This window comes from Amia ocellicauda, chromosome 4 (genome assembly GCF_036373705.1).
Source record: "Amia ocellicauda isolate fAmiCal2 chromosome 4, fAmiCal2.hap1, whole genome shotgun sequence".
Lineage (NCBI taxonomy): Eukaryota > Metazoa > Chordata > Actinopteri > Amiiformes > Amiidae > Amia > Amia ocellicauda.
The window spans coordinates 46,429,636-46,450,247 of NC_089853.1; the positions used below are offsets into that span (position 1 = coordinate 46,429,636).

At 41.5% G+C, this 20,612-nt stretch overlaps 2 protein-coding genes across 9 annotated transcripts in view; one reads left to right on the forward strand and one right to left on the reverse strand.

Moving 5' to 3' along the window:
• Positions 1–13,500, forward strand: part of LOC136748656 (band 4.1-like protein 1) — a 75,537-nt gene extending 62,037 nt beyond the window's left edge. For 5 of the 8 annotated variants that reach the window (XM_066702594.1, XM_066702595.1, XM_066702596.1 and 2 more), the window contains 9 exons: positions 2,790–2,840; positions 3,671–4,021; positions 5,150–5,290; positions 5,791–5,868; positions 6,125–6,196; positions 6,956–7,051; positions 8,053–8,133; positions 8,502–8,618; positions 9,245–13,500. In XM_066702594.1, coding sequence (XP_066558691.1) covers positions 2,790–2,840; positions 3,671–4,021; positions 5,150–5,290; positions 5,791–5,868; positions 6,125–6,196; positions 6,956–7,051; positions 8,053–8,133; positions 8,502–8,618; positions 9,245–9,250 — 993 coding nt within the window. In that variant the 3' untranslated portion in view covers positions 9,251–13,500. The remainder of the gene's footprint in view (positions 1–2,789; positions 2,841–3,670; positions 4,022–5,149; positions 5,291–5,790; positions 5,869–6,124; positions 6,197–6,955; positions 7,052–8,052; positions 8,134–8,501; positions 8,619–9,244) is intronic. The other 3 variants (XM_066702597.1, XM_066702600.1, XM_066702601.1) reach the window with 3 other exon arrangements.
• Positions 13,501–14,297: 797 nt separating this feature from the next.
• trim107 (tripartite motif containing 107) lies at positions 14,298–19,835 on the reverse strand. The gene has a single exon (XM_066702603.1). The coding sequence runs from the start codon at positions 16,410–16,412 to the stop codon at positions 14,895–14,897; it is 1,518 nt and encodes a 505-aa protein (XP_066558700.1). The 5' UTR covers positions 16,413–19,835; the 3' UTR covers positions 14,298–14,894.
• Positions 19,836–20,612: the final 777 nt, after the last annotated feature.

Below are 20,612 nucleotides of genomic sequence, written 5' to 3' on the forward strand. Positions count from 1 at the left end.
GTACTCAAATGATGCCAACCAATGTACAGAACCCAAACCCAGTGAGTCAATGCGGTGGTCAGAACAGAGCGAGTCACGGGATGAGAAGGGCTCAAAAAAGGAAATGGATATGGAACTGTTGGAATCCAAAAAGCGCTGGGGTGAAGAGGGAAGTTCTTCTCAGGCCTGGCAGGGACATAAGGAGACCCAGTTCTTCGCAATGAAGACCTCCATAACCCACAAAAGCTCCCCCCCAACACCCCCAATTAAAACACAGAAGGCTCGAGAGTCTGGGCTCGTCCTTCGAAACAGCCGGATTGCCTCCAAGGACCCTAGCCTGGAAACGTCCAAGAAAAAACATGCGGTAACTCTGCTTGGCATCCACTCCCATCATTGGAATAACGCATAGCATGAGCTTCAGATGATACTGCGCATCCATTACTTATTATTTATTTTTTCCTTTTGTGTAGTGATTTGAAATATACATACATGAGAGTTTATGTGCCTGTATATGAGCGGGAAAGGAAAAAAAAAAGTGTAATGCAGCACTTTTTGGCTTCGTTTCATTGGCTGATGCAGTACAGCAGCCATCAGCATTTCTCCTTCATGAGTTCTGGAACTCTCCAAGCAACTCCCCCATCCCCTTCCTCCCCCACCACCTTCCTCAATCCTTAGCACACCTGAGGCTCTGTTGCTTGCGTGCCAGTAGAGAACAGTAGACGGCTGTGCATTATTAATCCTAGCAAAGTAGTATTCATGCTTTGGCTTGTGGCTTTTCTTCCCCCTACCCTTAAACCCCGACTAGAACTCCACTTTCCTTCCAACACTCTCTTTATCCGGTCGGTCATGTTTATGCTTCCTTGCTGGAGGGTTGTAAGGAAAAGGAGTCCTCTTGCATCTTGCCATGACTCTTCCTTCTGCCAGACTCCAGTTTTCCTAGACAGTACTTGGTGCAGACTGGAGTTTTGATAGCAAGCTATGCTTAGTAATGCTATAGAAGGCAGACCGGTTCAGACAGTTTAATTTAGGTTCAGGGCTAGGATGTTGCGGATGGCTGAGCATAGCTGGGTGGTGTATAATCAAAAACTGGAGTAAACGTCACTCAAACGTCACACAAAATTTGACCATTACCGTGATACAAGTATGTAGGATCTCCTTGACATCTTGAAATCTCTGGCAGTTATGGGGATGTGGCCATCAGTTGTACCTGCTTTTAACATGAAATTAGTAAGCTAATATGTTTGGAAGATGGTGATATATAGTACAAATAGTCATGCCTCTCATGGGATTGAAATGCCGCCACAACCTTTCAGTTATAATTGTTCCTGGTTTTCAGATTAACCTCAGGTTTTGTTATATTCTGTGCAGTACAGTTAGACATCTACGTTTTCAGGTCAATTGGAATTATACCTAGAGGTCTAAATGGCAAGGTTTTCCACCATGTGCGTTGTCTTCTATTGCTTATTATCTGAACATTTTTGTTTTAATTAGAACTGCAGCTTTCTAAGATGATATGTTCTAAAGCTCTTGTAAACTGTAATGATTTCTTTAAAGCAGAGAGGCCTTGGTAAGCCTCTCTCTCGTTGTGCGTTATAGACTAAGTCTTCAGGTGCAAGTAGTTAAATTGAAGGGTTTAATACCAGTTTAAAGCCAGCAGTTATCACCTTTCTGGGTTACACACAAATACCCGGCTTGCCACAGTAATTTGGCGAACTGTGGTAATGTAAAACTGCTGGTTTCAGAAACTGAAATGTAAAGAATTTTAAACTGTAGTTGTTAGATTAACAGCAGCCCCATGTATGTTTCTTCACTGCCTAGTCATTCTGGCCTTTCATCAGCGAACTGTCTGGATGTATCTTTAGTTTATATTGTCATTACTTCAGCCTGATTGTTAATGGGGCAGGTGCTCTACCATGGCCACTGCCTGTCTCCAAGTCTTGATCTCAAAATTTGCTGTGGGGTTGCCAGAAGTGCTGAGCTAAACAAATATGCTCAGTGACACAGCAATACAAACCCACCACACTAGAATCATACAAATCCTTTTTTCCTTTTTAAATTCTCTGTGTCCCAACTCTATTGTTAAATATCCCATGCTGGTGCAGTATGTTTGTTGCCTCCTGGACACATGTGAGTCTGGTTCCTTGGAGAAGTGGTTCTAAATCTTTATAAAAGAACATTTTAATGTTCATTATCTTTAAGAAGGTTTAGAAAGATATATGACAAGGTTTAACTGTATAAGCTTTGGACACTTTTGTCACACTGTAGAAACACAAATGTATTTTAATAAAAAGTAACATGTCGGGAGTTTGAAGGGTTAATATAGAAGTCCGCAGTTTGAAGATGGAAAGCCTCAGCATGTTTTACAGCTGACAAATGGAGCTGTAAATTGAAATAAATTAAATGTACTGAAGAATATGAGCTTTGTAAGACCGGATACATTTACAAATAGTATTAAATGTTACTAAATATTATACCACTGAGTCAACCCATGGGAATTGCTTAATCCATATAAATAAAATGTTTTGTAGGGGGGACTCCCCATTAGTGTAAGTGGGGAGAGGTGGGAGTGGAAAGCGTAGCATATGGAAGGCAAATTTGCATGGAACGATTTGCTATAAGTGACTTTTGAAATCTTTTCAGTCTTTGCTTGGTGGTTTGGTTGCTCATTGGGCATTTTGGAGGAGAGCTTGATTGATAAGTGTCATCTGGGCTCTGGGCTTGCCCTGCTGCACCCTGTTGCTTTCTTCCCAGCCCTGTTACCAGGGTAGCTTTGGATTAACTCTAGACTGCTTTCCTTTTTGCTTTTGCAGGAGCCCCTCTCCACCCCCGCCATTCATGAAGAGCCACTAGATGAATCTCAGGTTGCTCACTTTTTCTTCAATATAAAACATCACCGCATCCATAACCCATTAACCCCCACCATCAGCCTACTACCCCCCCACCCCAACTCACCTTGGTTCATCTCCTTTCTGTATTCATCTAATTAATACTTATCACACCCAGCATTCAGCATTCAGCATTCCTAATCCCCTGACCTTTTCCCTTCCCAAACTCACTCTGGATTTTTTTTTCCGCATGCTGCCTAGTCCATCCTGATTTGTCTATAGAAATAATCAGCTCTAGTATCACTCTTCCTTTCCAATTTCTTTCTTCAGTCTGTAGAGTAATATTATAAATCAACTTTCTGTGTATTTCTAACAAACAATCATGATTAATATGTTAATACTAAGAGCCAATACTGAAACACCATGTAGCATGTTCTGCTTTACAAAATACCTTTGAATGAATTTGTACAGAAGTCCCAGGCCATACCTCTGTTGGCATTTTTCTATCTTTTCAATAGGATTACATTTTTTTTTCTCTTCATGGACGTGACACACGTTTGCATGCTACCAAGAAGTGGTGTCACCTTCACTCTTTCACAACTTGCATGGACCATTACATGCAAAACAAATAAACCAAAAACAAACAAAAAAAATCTTTTAAAAGAGTTTCGGAACAGTCCCTTAATGGACACGATCCCGGAGTCTTTGCTTCACGTGCTGTAGTCAGAAGAACAAGGCTCTCTCATTGATCCTCACTGCCCATCTCTCATCCCTTGATCACCTCCTCTCTGCCCCAGGTTGACAATCTGACCCTGGGGGGCTGTGGCCTATCTTTCTGTCTCACTATATCTCGGTCTTTTGTCCAGAGGGAGCCCTGGGAGAGGCGGCCAGGCTCGGCCTCAGAGGACGACCAGGAGCGCGAGACTCTGTACCTGAAGGAGACCCACCTGGGCATCGAGCGCAAGTGCTCCAGCATCACCGTCAGCTCCACCTCGAGCCTGGAGGCCGAGGTGGACTTCACCGTCATCATGGACCTCCACACAGGCGTGGAGGAGTTCTCCAGGGGCATGTCCGAGCTGGGAGACAGAGACCGGTTGCCGGAGGTGGGCCGCGATGACTTCGAGGAGACCTCCCGCTTCTACTCAGCCAGGCTGATGGCTTCGCAGGATAAGGCTCCTATCGAGGACAGACCCTTTGAAGACCATCTGCCACCCGAGGTAGCAAAAACACGCCCATCCATCCATCCATCCATCCATCCATCCATCTATCCCGGCCTGAGACTGCCCCACGCGGAGTGCTGCATGAACTGTGTTTGCCAGCGAAGCATGCTGAAGCCCCATTCTCTTGTGGATGATCTTAATTTTACTTTTTTCTTATATCTCCTTCTTGAGAAGCATGGCACCATTTTTAATTTCAGTATTTTTGCTTTTACAAATCCACGTTCTGCGTCGTCTTATTATTTTTACTTGTGCCTTGTGTGTTCCATCCTCCTGCGTTGATTTTTGTGATTTTTTTTTTTATGAAGGATTGTAATCAGGGCTAGAGCACTGGTTCTTTTTCCATCACAGAAGCCTTGAGTTCTGCCAGGACTGTGAGGTGCGGCATCTTAACCTCTCAGGTCTGGAAGCCCTGAGTTTCATGGTTAGTCCTCAGACAAGGTCATCCCTAAGAATGCCTTACATTCAGAACGGTCAACCTGATAGAAGCCCGTTAGTTAGTGACCCAGTCCTATCTTCTAATTGGTTCGGCTATTTGTTCTGCTCCATTCCTTGAGATTAATTCAGTTTTTAGTCAGTATGGGGGAGACATCTGTTTGTTAAAATGTCACCCCAAAAAGCATGCAGGGCCAAAAAGAATTGCAGTTGTGAAGAAGCCAAGTTCCCTAACCTCTAACACACCTTAACAGAAATGCATGTCTAATTTCTTCCTGTGGCATTTTTTCCAATAATGTACACACTGTGGCTTTAATGAAAAAGATGTTGAAGTTACATGTTATACATTTTCATTGATTTTATGTTTTTATTTGGGCTATTTCCATGCGAATGGTTGCCCCTGCTATAATGGACAGTATGGCAAGGGAAATAGGAACGGTCAAGCTAAAATAGGTACTTCAGCAAGCATTTGAACATGAGGTAGGAGGATCACTAATCAACAAGCCTGTATTATCAGTGGTCTGTAGTGAGGGAAAAGTGAGAGAAATCAATCATGGGAATTGGTCTAGAAAGACCAGGAAGGATCTCCTTAAGAGAGTAGCTTTTGCTGTCCTTGTGGAGCAGGCAATGCCAATCACAGGCCCTATTATAGCTGTCTATTGTGTCACCTAGCAAAGGCTTTTGCTTCCACAGCCGCCTGTCGCCAAGAAGGATGCGAATGCTGTGAGTACCGCACACTCCTTCAAGAAGACGGACACCAAGGCAGACGCACCTCCCAATGGAGCACCTGTCACCTCCGAGACCAAGACTGCAGCTGTGGAAACGCCTGAACAGGTACAGTGTGGGGATTTTACAGACCGCGTGCAGCGCCTGCCAATAACCATAGTGAACCACTACACATATAAACAGTCAGTTCAACAGAAATATCCCACAAATGCATGCATATGTCTGGCACCCTAAAACAATGGGTCAATTATCAGAGCCCCTTGACTACATTGCTGTTGACTAGTTGCTGCATCCACAGACCATGAATAATGATAATAAAACTTGTACCTGTTTATCCCCACAAACAAACCCAAAATGACCACTGATGCGCCACAGGTGTCTCATTAAACTTGGAAAATGTCTTTTACGTTGAAAATTATCTCTCTTAAACCCAGAAAGTGCTTCTGAAAGGGTACATGGGCAGAGTGGGGGATCATCGGTCAAGTTGAAGGATGTGAGGTCAGCTTTAGTAAACCAGCGGCTGGGATAGAGACTTGTTCTGTGGGGCTGTGTATTGATTGTGTGTGTGTGTGTGTGTGTGTGTGTGTGTTTGTGCATGTGTTCATCAGGTAAAGGGTGACCGAAGCAGTAAGGAGGAAGGGGCACTTTCTACCCCCGTAGCCACCCAGCAGGCTGACGTCTCCCCGGTATGTCTCTCTAACAGGCTGCACTTCTATTTCAAACACGTTCCATTCCAAATTAGTCTTTTATCAAATTCAGTAAAAATATATATAATTGTTTTCCATTTTCATTACTTACCAGATGGTTTTGACATTTTGTACCTATATCTATCTATGTATCAGTATACAAATTATATTGAATTGTGTATCAAATTTCATAACACTTTTAAAATATATAGTGTGATTAACGGACTAAAGGATCTGAGTCTCTATCCTGTTCTAGAGCCACAGTGTGAGCAGTGGAAAGGAGGCCCCCCCTAGCCCCCAGCCCACCCCTCCGGATACCAGCTCTCCTGTGAGTAAAGCTCTCCCTTCATTTCTTGTGCTAAATCAGCCCCCAGCTTTTCAATTCCAAGACATTGATGGTACTTGTGATTATTCATAAAAAGTGCCTGTTCAGTGGCCAAACTGATGGAGCGAGATGTATATCTGTGGTTAGAGGCCGTCTGTTTCCATCAGGTCATTAATGATTGCCACACTTAAAGGGCGTTGTTTTCAAATTCAGTATGTGCTTCACCTCATCCTCTTGGCAGAGTTAACTGCACATACTGCGATACTTGTTAAAGAGGAGACGCAACCTTGTTATATCCGAGATGATGTGTTCACAATTGAGAATATGCAAACAATTTTTAGTAAAGTGAAAATCGGGGGGGATTCATGACTTTGCAATTTTGCAGTTTAGCACAGAAATAAAATGGCATCCAAGATTTGTTCTTGTTCATTGAGACAGTTGCTTTGGAAGGCAAGTGTACAGTGTCACACAAACATGAAAACCACATTCATTACATACCACTCTGAGGGGCGTCTAGTACTGAATATGTCTTTTGTCCTAAAAAATATATATAATAATCTTGCCTTGGGGAGAGCTTAAGGACGTCTACTGCACTGAATTTAAAATTTAATTCTGGATGCATAATGTGTGAGTTCTTTGGCTATGGTCTGAATGCAGACAGGCAAGCCAACTATTGATATGGATTACTGTTGCTGGGCCACTTGACCAATAAGCAGCAGGGCTTGTTTAATGCTGTGACTCTGTAAATGTGCTCCTTCACAGGTGAAGATGGGTTCTCTGGTCAAGGAGGGGGGGATGTCACCACATACTGTCACCACGGAAAACGTTACCTCAGCAACCACCACGCACGTTACCAAGGTAACTCCCCCGAGGTGTGTGGAAACGGTTCTGGTGTTCTTGGCCTGTGAAGTCCAGAGCTGGCTAATCCAGGGACCGTTTTGTTGTGTGGGCCTAACATTACTTTAGCAGAAGGTCAGTAGCATACGAATTAAATAAAAAATAATTGCAGACTGTAACTGGTTGGTTATAAGGAGCTGTTGACGTGGTCATTCATATTCCAGGCATTGTACTGACAACAGCAAGATTATCCCAACTCCGATGCCATGTATGGCACACAGAGCCAAACCTCTGTTACAGACGCTTATTATATTACTCCAGTTGCAGGTAGTTCATGAGAGAGTGACAACAGAGATTGCCCGGTAATGTACTTGTTCTTGAAAGCAGAGACTAGAGGCTTTTGGCTCGGGAAAGAGTTCAATTACAGGATAGACGGGGGCATATGAATTGTCCAAGTAACACAAGCATTGATTATGTCATGGTAAATACTGGACACCCTGCGGCCAAGGGAAGCAGCTTGTATTTCCTCCATGCGTGTCTGCGAATGACAGATAACAGTGTTTTGTTTTCGGTTGCCATTAATTCAACACCTTACACTAGGATTAACATTCAATTCATCATAAAGGCTGCAGCAGTGCCGGAGTGGGTTGAGTTACTGCCATTTCTTCTTAAGCAATTTATTTAATGGTGCCACAGCAAACAGCCAGATTCTGTGTATTAATTACAAAAGGTATGTGGAATATGTGCTCTTCCAAATTGAGATTTCAGCAGGAGCCTTGTTCCAGTGTGTTGAATTACAGGATGAAGCATATTTTACATTTTGTACTTGCAGGCAGTGAATTTTCACTCAGTGCATAAAGCTGTAGTGGTTGTTATGATTGTATACAAGTCTCCTGGGCTGGCTTACATGTAATTGTTGATTGAATGCGTTTTCCCCTCTTACAAATCCACAAAAACAATGCATTCTTCCTGTCATTCTTCAAGAGCAAAATGACAGCGCTGTTTTGCTGGGTGTCTTGCAGACAGTGAAAGGAGGCTACTCAGAGACGAGGATCGAGAAGAGAATAATCATCACTGGAGATGACGATGTGGACCAGGACCAGGTAGTGTCTGTTGATAGCCGCAGTTCACAGTGGGTTAATAGAGGTACCGAGTGGAGGAAGGCATGTCATTGCTGCATATTTATGCATCATACCAATATGGATGATGGAGATATTTAGAATATGGTTAAATAAATGCTGAGTTATAAATATATAATAGATATGACACCCAGACATATACTGTAAATATACATGTCTTCTGTGTGGTTACTTTTGTTCAGCATAAAATCTGATGATGTTTCAAAAGCTAATCTTGAGAGCTGCAGTCCATAGATGTTGAGATTTCTAGGTTGGAAAATGACTGGAAACCCCCTTCTTTTGTGGTCACTGAAGCTGTGAAGAATTCAAAGGATTCTTGCTTTACTTCACAGGCCCTCGCCATGGCAATACAAGAAGCCAAGCAGCAGCACCCAGATATGCTGGTTACCAAGGCAGTGGTTGTCAGGGAAACAGAATCCTCTTCTCAAGAGAAACACAGGAAGTCAGAGGTACAGCAGTGACGGCTCTCGCATTGTGTACCGTGTGAAGCAGGATGCCTCACCGTAGGCTCATTCAGAGGTTAACTGTTGTAAATGTTGTAAATTAGCTAAATTGGTCACATCCGGTGGCTATAGCTTGTTAGTCTGTCTCTCTCCTTGGTTTACTGAATGATATTCAAGTGAAAAAATGTCAGCATATGTATTTCAGTGCTAGTAGTGCTACACAAAATGGTGATATGACTGTTACAGTGTATTCTGGGAAATGTATAGAATAACACTGAGCCGAGAGTCCGTATTGATTATTCAGCACTGGGGGAAGAAATTAGGGAAATTGCTTTCACCTGATAGGCCCTGAAACCTTGGGATGTGCACAATTCGTGTCGCCTCTCGCCAGGAGAATCAATCTCCCTCATGCCTCCCCGTGGTGCGGATTAAATCGATAGAAACGCTTGCAGCTGCTCCTCAGCTTTCAGTATCAATCACCCTGTTCAGTGTTATGCTGTGCCCCTCCCAGATGACACAATCTGCATAGTTTGCCCAACGGCACTGTAGTTCCAGCCTCGCTGTGACGGCAGACAGGGCGTCACAGATGCGGCGCTGCAGGCTCCTCACAAGCTGTGCGTGTTCTCCCACAGTCCTGATCTCCAGAGTGACCGCTGCGGAGACTGGGCCTCTGTTGGGAATGGGGACTGGAGGGGACCCTCACCTGCTACTGCCCACCAATACCTATTGAGCCCCCGGCTGCTTCCAAATGACAACACCACTCGTCGGCAACCAACGAGAGAGACACCGAACAAAACCATGCCTACTGCACAAGAGGACAAGCGCAACTGCAAATGCAATATCCGACGACAACAACACATGGCTTGCCCTCTGCTGCTGTTTTACCTAATGACATCATCTCCCATCTCCTGGCTAGGCCCCCTGCCTATCAATCACAGCATGTTTTTGTTTATTCCCGCCGCCTCCCCCTTTAGGTTAGGGTGGGGTGGTCTCTTCCGCTTCTAGGAGGGACCTCTTCTTCTCCCCCAACTCACAGTTATTCTCACTCACACCCTTCCCCTATATATGCAGTGTTAACCATGTTTTAAACAGATGCAAAATGAGAAATCATTTTTTATTTTAATTGGTTTTTGATGCATTTTGCCTAGATTCAGGATTGTCATGGTAGCTGAAATACTTTGCTCTAGTGAACAGATACTGAGATGGGGTGAAAGGAGTGAGAAATACCCAGCAGTGAAAGATAGCAGTGGCTACAGGTGGAGCCCGTTCTCCTTCTGATCAAGTACAACTATACATTCAAAAGTGGTGCACGTATTCCAATGCGAAAGCAGATCTATGCGTGACCTGGGAAGTAGAGCACAAAATACTGAATGTAGTGCTTTCATTTAAAGGGGAAATGGAACCTCAGGATTTAAATTCCTGGGGTATTTTAGGAATGAATATTTAAAAAAACTGCAAAGAATAATAAAAAAAATTATTTAATGGGACTGTTCCTCTGGGTTACAGTGGACTAGAAACCCCCATCCTATTGCCTCCCCTGTACTAATGTCTTTCCAGGCTGGCATTAAGCATTCAGCAGCATGGGGTTTAAATAAGTATATAGTGGCAATGCATTTAGTAAAGAGTGGCTCTTATAGCCAGTGACAAGAATTCACGGGTTCACACCAGGTCCTGAAATAGTGAGGGGAGGGGGGCAGATTTCATATAAAGCTATTTTGAATAACTTGTAGAAAAGGGTTTAATTTTCCCTCCTACTGTATTCGATTTCAAACTTTTACTTTATATTTTTGTGACATGCATTGAAGTATTTCAGCTCACTTACAAACATGACAGATGGAATGATTCTTCCTAAAGTCTTAATGTGACATGTATAATACATTGCAAAACAGTATTGGGCTCTTCTGGATTTAAACACATTTTAAATGTAGACGAGGTCAACAAATGAATTTGCTCTGCATGTAAACAGTGGCATTATCAAAATGCGTGAGGGCAGGGGGATGTCTAAATAAAACAGCAAAAGGTGGCTTTAATGGTTTTGTTCCATTAAGGTGAAATCAGAAAGGCAACTTTACCATCAAAACAGTGGCAGAATGCATCCCAGTAAAACCTATAGCTGATGTATACCGTATACCCATGCAAAACTGTGGGCAGAACTTGTACATCATTCCCCAGTTCGCCCTATAATCCCCACAAAAAAGGCTGATTTTGTGGGACTTCGCAAGGATACGCTGATGCTACATTACAAGAGTATGAATAACACATAATAAAACGTATAAATAGAAAAGGCAAACGAGTCAAGAATGGACTACACCAGTGTGAAAATGGAAGCAGAGCGGATTCAAGAACTACACTGTTGCAAGGCATCATGGGACATAACGCCCCAGTCCAGATCAAACTAAGCCTGCCAGACACACTGCTTGACGTGATCCCATCCCCACCACCGGCCCAGGGGCCTGTACTCTACATCAACAACAATTAAGGGCAGAAGATCTTTTTTGTTGTATGTTGGTTTTTTTCTCCTTTGTTTTTGTTTTTTAAATCGCTAATTTTTCAAATATGGGCTTGGCTCCAGAAATCTGGGTTCCCACTCCCCCCCCCCCTCCTTCTACCCACCTATATCGTTCTCCTCCAGTGACCCTACTCTCTTTCACCCCCACCCGTCCCTGCAATGGTTTTCTATCAATAAGTTAATTGATCATGTAATCTCATTTAGATTGGATCCAAATACAAACTGGTTCTAATATGAATTTTATTAAATAATATTGAAAATGTGAGGATTTTTATTTTCTGTTTTTTTTGTTGTTTTTTTTTAAGTTATAATGTATGAATTTGCCTGTGTATTTATAAGAATGATGAATGTGAGTCTGGGGCTTTCTCTTCCTTTAAACGAGTGCATGATCTGTTTGGTTGGGGTTAAAAGCGAGGGTAGAAACGTAGATTGGACTGATAAAACTGAGCCACTAAATAGAGATTAGGGATCCTATGGGGGGATACATAAGGAAAGGCCCCTGCCCTCATCCATCTTACTTTTGATTGTTTAACAAAAACACCACCAGAACAGCCAGTAGACAGAAATGTCATACAGTGTTATTTATGTATTAATATCCATCAATAATATCGAAGTAAAAAAATGGACACAAACCTTCAGGGACTTTGAATGCAGGAAATTAATTGCTGTAACCCCAGATATAGTACTGGTGTCTTATATATATATATTTAATTTTAGTATAGTTGCTTTGGCTTCCAAATAACTTCTCTTGTTGCTAAATAAAATAATGATATACAGCAAACGGCTTCACTGTGGCAGTACTTATAGGATTCACAAGTTAACACTAGTGTCAGCATGGTTAATTAAGGCCAAGCAAAAGCCTCTCTGTCTGCCCAGAGTGCCCATTGCCTTGTGACAGCTTAGACTCAACTGTTCCTCCTTGCCTCTTTCAATGCACTCGATTTGGGACAGGGAAGACCCCATGTGGACCACTAATCTACCCGTTTAGGAGTAAAAATGAAAAGCAGAGAAAAAAAAAATGTCTTACCTGCTGTTGTGTTATTTCTGAAATACATATAAATATATTTTTTAATTTTAGTTGTTTTTTTTTGTTTTTTTTTCTTTTGTCAGATAAAGCTGGAGTTTATACTTTGTCTGTTATGTTCTTGGCACTCCATTTTAGAAAGCAGCTTTAGTTGCTGTCAGCAATGGTGGCATGATCCCTTGCCCAAAATGTACCCGATATATTACACCACACAATCCGGTACTGTACTTTACTGAACAAACCCCAGATGATACAAGTGCTCTTTAGCATAGTAGTACAGAATGAGGTAGAAGCAGTCTAGGAGTGACCCCTGCTGGTTGTATACAATTACACTGCAGAACATCTTCTTAAAATTGGTCGAGAAGGGGGATTATGCAAAGAAAATTATATGTGAGCAGAAAGATCTATACCACTTGCTTTTATTTCCTTTTGTCTGTCGAAAATACCACAAGCAAATTCCTGTATAAGAAAACACAAATCCTGTGTTACCAAGTATCAAAGCAGTCATATCTTCAAAGGACGCCTTATCATCACGGTAACGGCACCTAGATCTACAAGTGTCCTGCAGCTACAGGCCACAGCTGTGTATCTTTTTAGTTGTCTTGCTATCGTTACAATATTACCCTTAGAAACAGCGTGATAGTTCTTACACCTTTGACCTCGAAGTGGATTACGTCACAAAAGCATGCAGAGACAGCCTTTCATCAAGACTCTGTATCACGTGAAACTTTCACACAAGCCATAGGCAGTCTGTAATAAAAATAAGTCAAACAAACAGGAGCACCGCTACCTGTACATTAAGGTGTCCCTCTGTAATGGCTCGGGCAGGTCACCAGACAGCAGGCCGGGGTCAGAGCGTGCCTATCATTGCTGACAGTACAAAGAGGTTGTGTGTGGACTGGGGCGTGCCGCTGCGCTGCGATAGACAGAGCTCGGCGCACTGCAAAAAGAAAAAGTAAAAGAAAAAACGCACTGGAGGAATGAGAATCCCAGTCTAACCCTCATAGCTCTGTGCACGGCTAGTAGGAGCACTTACTGAACTCCCTCCACCCCCTTTCCCAACCCAACACCTCCTCCTACAACTCCCCTTTGCTCTACATTGCCCCCCCATCCCTCCCACTCCTTAGTGCTTGGTGGTGTGTGTTTGCTGTATTTGCATTCGGTCCAAGTGAAATAAATACATAAATAAATAAATGTCTCGGTGCAATTCAGCCCTGGCTTTCTGGGTTTTCATTCATTTTGTCGTGCGTATCCATTAATCAGACTGCTTGACGGAGACCCCATCTGGTAACGAGATTCCAAACTGTACAGAGAAGCAACACAATAGCAGTCATAAAAAAAAAAAAAAAAGTCAATCTAGGCCTCCTGTGAAGTGAACCATCATAAACGCAGCAGTTTATGCTTCTTGAATAGACTGCGCTGTAATATAATTTTATTTTGATAAGGAGTTCATCCAAATTTACACTGGCATTTAGAACAAGCTGTGTTATGAAGGTGTTGCTGCCGAGTCTCACACTGACCGTCTCCCCACAGAGCCAGTCCCAAGCTGGTGACGTCAATCAGGCTCCATCCAGCACCGTAGCCTCTCAATGAACTGATAACAAGCAAAAGCCACATGCAAACGAATTATATTCATTCCATTATCACTATTTTTTGTATTTTAATTAGTATTATCAGTAGCACAGCATTTCTACGATTCATTTGGAAGTAAATGTAATGTAGGCATGATTCAGGCAAAAGAACAATATATAAAAACAGAATTTGGGGAAACAATGTGCAAGCCAGGAGAAGACCGAGACATTGTTGACTGAGCAGTTTGTTTTAACTTGATATAGAGCATAAGTAGTTTGAAATTGCTTAATATAAAATGTATATGTAAAACACTTTTTTCACCATTCATTTGTTCTATAGCTTTAAAGGGTAAAGATGCTGCATCACAAACATGTTTATGTCAAAGTGTTTCCTTCTTATTTGTTAAAAAACTAAAACGGAATCAACAAAATGCATCATTCACAAGTTGTAATGAAAAATGTAACTAGCCATCTGATTGTGAACATTGAACACCAAGAAACAGATTAAATGTATTCTATTATTATTATTATTATTATTATTATTATTATTATTATTATTATTTTTAATTGCATACAGTTTTTTTTTTTATTGTTACCACAACATTCATAAACTTTAGTAGATAAATATTATTGGTATATTTCTTAGCTGACACCCTTATCCAGGGTGACTTACAATAGTTACAATATATCACTCTTTTTAATGTATACAGCTCTGGAAACAATTCAGAGATCACTGCAACATTATCAGTTTCTCTGGTTTTACTGTATATAGGTATGTGTTTGGGTAAAATTAACATTTTTGTTTTATTCTATAAACTTCTGACATTTCTCCCAAATTCCAAATAAAAATATAAATGGAATATAAAATGCAGGGGTCTCTTAATTTTTTCCAGAGCTGTATTTATCCATTTATACAGCTGTGCTTTTACTGGAACAATCCCAGCTGGGATTGAACCCACGCCCTTGCACGAATCCTGCACTTATGAGTCCAGAACCCTAACAACTCCACACTGCATTCTGAGTAAATTAATGAAATGCAGATATCCTGCAAATTGTTATTAATATTTAGATTTCACATGACTAAACTGTATTTTTTTGCAAAACATGTCCATAAACAACAGGTTTGTAAGGCTCTCATAACATTTCATATATCTCCATCTCCATCCTTCTTTAGTTAATCACAAATGCACAGTTATCTGAGCTTTTGGCCTACAGGACACAATGCGAAAGCCAAGATGCACCGGTTCTGTAAAGGTTGTGTTAAAAGTGTGCAGGTGAACCCTTTGATCTCTAATGCTGTGAAAGGACACTGTCCCAGTCTCATAGTTCAGTGCCACCTCAACCTTTGTAAGATGAGTGGCTTTCTTCAGGGAAGTGCCTTTACCCTGACCATAGGCCCAAATCATGTTGTTTGTCCAGAGAAGACACCAGGACACCGCACTGCTTTCCAGACCACTGGCCATGCCTGTGCGGCTCACACCCTTATAACACACCCCCACAGCCCAGTCACAGTCCTTGGCCTCCACCTCCCACGAATGTTTTCCACACGTGAAGCTCTGGGAGCTCAGGAATTGGAAAAAGCTGCTGAACCTCTCAGGGTGATTGGGGTACATTTGTTTTGTGGTGGTGTATGTCACTGTCCTGAGGTCCTCAGAGAGAAGGAGGCTGGGGTGAACTGTGTTGGGGTCAAACGTGACCTCTGAAGGAATCATCAGAGCCCTCAGAGCTCTCTGCAACTTGGCCTCCTCTGTCCAGAATTCTGTGTGCTTCTCCTGCAGGCTGTAGCAAACACTCTTTGGGTTTGAATGTGCTACACATGGTTCTTTCAGAGGTTGCTTCAGGACTTCGGTTATTGGAGTTTCGATGGCTGCGAGCTTCTGAGCCAACACACTCTCGTCCTGCTCAGCCAGGACTGATTGGGCCTGGAGCTGTGTGGCCTTCAGAAGCTCCTGCTGCTCAGCCACTTGGTGCATGCTCCCCTGCAGGCTCTCCTCACTCAGGCTCTGCTCTGTGTCAATCAGTTCAATCACCTGGGATCTGTAGCTCTTCACCAGCTCCACCATGTGGTCCAACAGCCCCACGGCCTTCTGTTTGAGTTCAGAGTTGGTGGCTTTCACTGCGGCTTTTGTCTTCTCTCCATTCTGCAAGAGCAACTCGATAGTCTTCAGGTTGGCTGCGATTTCCTTCATCTGGGAGTCCAGTCTGGATTGCAGTTCAGCAGGGTCTGGTACTTGACTCTGTGGCTGGTTCATCATCTGGGCCCGGCTGGGGCAGGAGAGTAGAATGGCCCCTACCAGAGTGTGGTTCTGGAAAGACAATTTCTTTGTGTGCAGATGAAGATGCAGGGAACACATTGAGGTCTCACACTTCAGGCATGTCTTTACTGCCGGGAGAGGATTCTCTAGACACATAATGCAGAGTACCTCAGAGTCGCCGGAGCCCTGGCTGGCTTTGTATCCCTCCACAATGTTACAGAGCTTGAAGCTCCTCTGCAGCGCTGCTCTCCCCCTGTACTCACTCTGGCACTCGGGGCAGGCGTGCCGTCCTCTCCCACTCTCTTGCTCAATCACTCCCTCGATACAGGAGACACAGAAGTTATGACCACAGGGCAGCAGGACCGGCTCAGAGAAGAGCTGCAGACAGATCGGGCAGCTCAGTTCATCTAGGAAATGCCGTTCTGGTTTAGAGAGAGACATTGTATGATGTTTTGCTTGCTTCCGTGTTTGTCAGCTTCAGGAAAGCAAACAGAGGAAAGTTAAAAAAAAAAAAAAAAAAACAGGAAGTAACAGGAAGATAATCAAGATCTAAGATCAAAGTCCACAGGTGTTTTCTTTTATTGTCGTTCAGAAGATAAAAATCGAGAAGTTTAATCTAGGGAAGACCAACCAGTTTCCATTAATGATTGTAAACATACAGGATAGTGTTGTTAGATATGCATATTTTCTTCATATATGTATTTTCTCAGCAGATGCCCTTACTCAGGGGTGACTTACAGTAATATGTACAAGCAAATGAATAAAAACTGCATCTACAATTATGCAATAAAAAACAAAGAAAGAACACAGATATCTAGAATGTATAGAGTATTCCATCTTGTAAACTTGTGTCCACATTGTACAAATTGAGAAACCTTCTACTAATTGTGTAGTATATTCATGCATAGTTAAATAATTTAAAATGTTATATAAACACACACACACACATTATATAATTGCCAATATATGTCCATACAGTGTAAAAAAGTTTTGAACACAACTGATATTCTTGAAAATAATGTAATTCTGGTATATCTACAGACATGGATCTCAGATGTTATGACATTATCCTATGAATTAAACATTTTACCAGACTGGTAGCATGATTCCTTTTCCTACCAAATCAGGATGATGAACCCCAAGCAAGCTCCACCATACCTAAAATACTTCTACATACATTCAGCTGAACGGCACCCAACACACCTGCTGCAGAGACGATCCACTGCAGGCCAAGCCCAGATCTGTAAGTCACCACAAATTACACAGAAAACCTTTCTTCCACAGGTTATGCTGGTAATTAATGTCCCTTTTTCATAGTCAAATTATTTGTTGCAGGGTGTTTTGAAACCAAGAAACTGAGTTCTGAATTGGAACCTTTTAATTTTGCAAAAGTAACCTAAATAGATTGGTGAATTTACAAGCTTATATTTATTTTGTTAGCACTGAAGGAATTATCTTGTGGTTGTTATTGACTTGGAATATAATACGATACTAATCCAGATTTGGCATTTTATTAATTGTAGTTAATACTATGCAACTTCCTTTGAAATTAAAGATTCCTCTATGGATTTATTTCATAACATTGTTGCAGTTGACAGGTAGGTCTATCATATTTAGAACAATATTCATGTAACTTGCCATTCCAATTGACGTTTCTCTCTAATTGAAAAAGAACAAAGAAATGGCATGTCAAATTTCGATATCTAACTGAAGTTAAGAATGTAAATGCTTTTTAAATTAAATTACACTATATCTGTTCTTATTTTATTTTTATTTTTATTAAGGGTCATGACATGACAAAAACTGACGTTAATGTATTAGGACTTGAAGAGTCCAAATAATCGAGAGATGTATTTTCAATTAAGGGGAATTTATTATGAGTGGCCGCACAGAAGAGGTGTTCGAGAGGCGATCTCAAGAACAGTCTTGGAGAAGTTACAAACTACAGGCACGTTTATGCAGAGCAGGCAGGAGAGAAAGATAACGGGCCCATGTCTGTCCTGTGAGGAGTGGAAGCTCAGTTTCTGCCTGAAAACTGCTCAGGAAGACCCATATATAGCTAAACCAGGGAAATATTAAGGCATATGTAATGTTTAATATAATGGGGGCTTGTAAGATGTATAAAGCCCACATTGCTTGTAAAAACTGGTTCTTGTAACACCCTGTTATTTTGGGAATTAGGGTTGAACTATAGCACAGTACCGTAGCCAGTGACCTAGTTTACACAGACACATGGGGAAAAAATAAATGCAGTTCTTATGGACTCAACCCAAGAAACAAAACATCTGCATCTTTCTGTTCAGTTAAAGAATACTTTAGAAGGCTTTTCGTGAGTCTCACAAAGAAGGAGATACAGGAGACGCACAGCTCTGGAAGACTCAATGTGAGCAGTAGAGAACATCTTTTGCCACTGATAACCTTGAAGGGAATCGCATTTGTTCAACCTGAAGAAAAGATTATGGACCGAACTGCAATGTTCCAGGCACATTCGGGTGACTTGATTATAGCCACGTACACTAAAGCAGGCGAGATAGAGAACACAAGGTTTCTGTTGTGTGGCAGGCTTCTGTAGAAATAGGCATTTGTTTAGATTTCTTGGAGTTTCTGACTTAAGACCACTCTCAATTGAGCTGTATATACATACAATTATATACATATTCAACGGGAGAGAATTTTTTATTTTTTTATTTTTTTGAAGTTGCCCAGAAGTTGTGTTGAAATATGGAAAAGAAGGATCTACAGCTAGAGAGCCTGGTCTTGAGAAAATAACATTAATATTAGTGTGCATCTTAGGTACCACACTAAAGCTCTGTTTGGGTTGTGGGCTTGAAGGTTGAAGGTTGAAGAGTCTTTTTTCTCCTACAGTTTCCTCCTGAATCCCTATTAATAATAATAATAATAATAATAATAATAATAATAATAATAATAATAATAATGTATTTCTTAGTAGATGCCCTTGTCCAGGGCAACTTACAAAATCTCAGAGCAATAAAAAGTGCAATAATATAGTGCAATACAGTACAATACAATAATAATACAACCTTGTATGTCTTAAAGAGCATTTCGGGGTGACATTATGTTGTCACCCTTACCACAGTAACAGATAGGTTTAAACCGAATTCCAGGTGATTTATGTGGCACGCAATGAGAAGGACACACATTTCGACCAGATGTCTTGACCGGAGCCTGGAACTTGGGAAGAGTATCATGAGAAGTTCATGAAGGGCCAGCGTATGTTGCCAGCTTTTTTATTTTTTTATTTCGCTCTTCACGTTCGTTTCAGGGAGAGGTCGGTTACTGAGCTAGCAAATTGTGTTTTTTCTCCCCATTCCCTCAGTGGTAAGGGGCTCATTGCATCATTGTACCACGTGAAGGGCTACTTGGGCAGCAAAAGACCAGAGGAAGCTGCTGTATCTGTTCTATGAAGACAGGAAAGAGGTAAAGAGCAACGGACTGTTACACCTAAATGACAGCACTCCACATTAGCGGTACACCCATTACACTAGAGATTAAGACTTTATTTAATAAAATGTTCTATGTTATAAAAATAGAATACTCATTATTTTCTAAATCAAAACAATGCACTTGATCTACATCAGGGGGTGTCCAGCCCTGGTCCTGGAGGGGCCCCAACACAGCTGTTATTTTTGTTGTTTTTTTACCAAGCTCTCGATTACTTAATTGAACCTTAATTTAACTAATAATTTCCTAAATCAGAACATTATTTTAAACAGTAGGGGTTTTAAATTAAGAATAGAATTGTATAAATGTATTAAAGAACCAACAATTTTATTACCCAATTTAAAAAGTCAAATCTGAGCAGATTGTTACTTTAATTAAGGTTCAATTAAGTAATTGAGAGCTCGTTTGGAACAAAACCCAGCAGAGTAGAGGGTCCTCCAGGAGCAGGGTTGGGAACCCCTGCTCTACATAATAGACATAGACACAGATGGATATAATTTCAGCCTTTAATAGTATTACTACCAGAATTGAAAGTTTCCCTTTTGAAGGGCTATTTGAATACATTTTCGGCAAATCAAGTTTCTGGTAACACGATTTGAGTAAACAATTAAAACATAAAATCAGATCTCCGCCTTACCACGCTTTCACGGCTTCTCTTCCCTGCCAGAACCTGAGACAGGAAATCGATCATGCATTTCCTTGGGTGGTCACTATCGGAGGATGTCATCAACGGGATTGTGGAGCTCACCATCTTTTCCAAGATGAAAAACAATCCCATGACCAACAACAGTTCAAATGAAGCATCTGACCAGTCCATCTCTCCTTTCATGACAAATGGTCTTATAGCATAATGTACCTTTCCAAACTATAGCTTGTGAACTGGGGCACATCACAGTAAAAAGCTTCACATACACCAACTTCTAACAATTCAATATTATTTGTATTTATTTCTTTCCAGTAGCCCTTATCTCAGACTGCAGTCTTCAATGAGGACTGAGAGACAGAGGTCTGGAACTTCTATCCCTTTCAGATCGCTGATATAAGTGGCTTGACTGCACTCTGTAATAGACTGGCTGCATATTTTATAACCTTTTATTTAGTAAAATACATACTCCTGGCAATCTAATTATGGATGTACAATTAAAAAATGTCACTGTATCTTTACTAGATACAATTTTA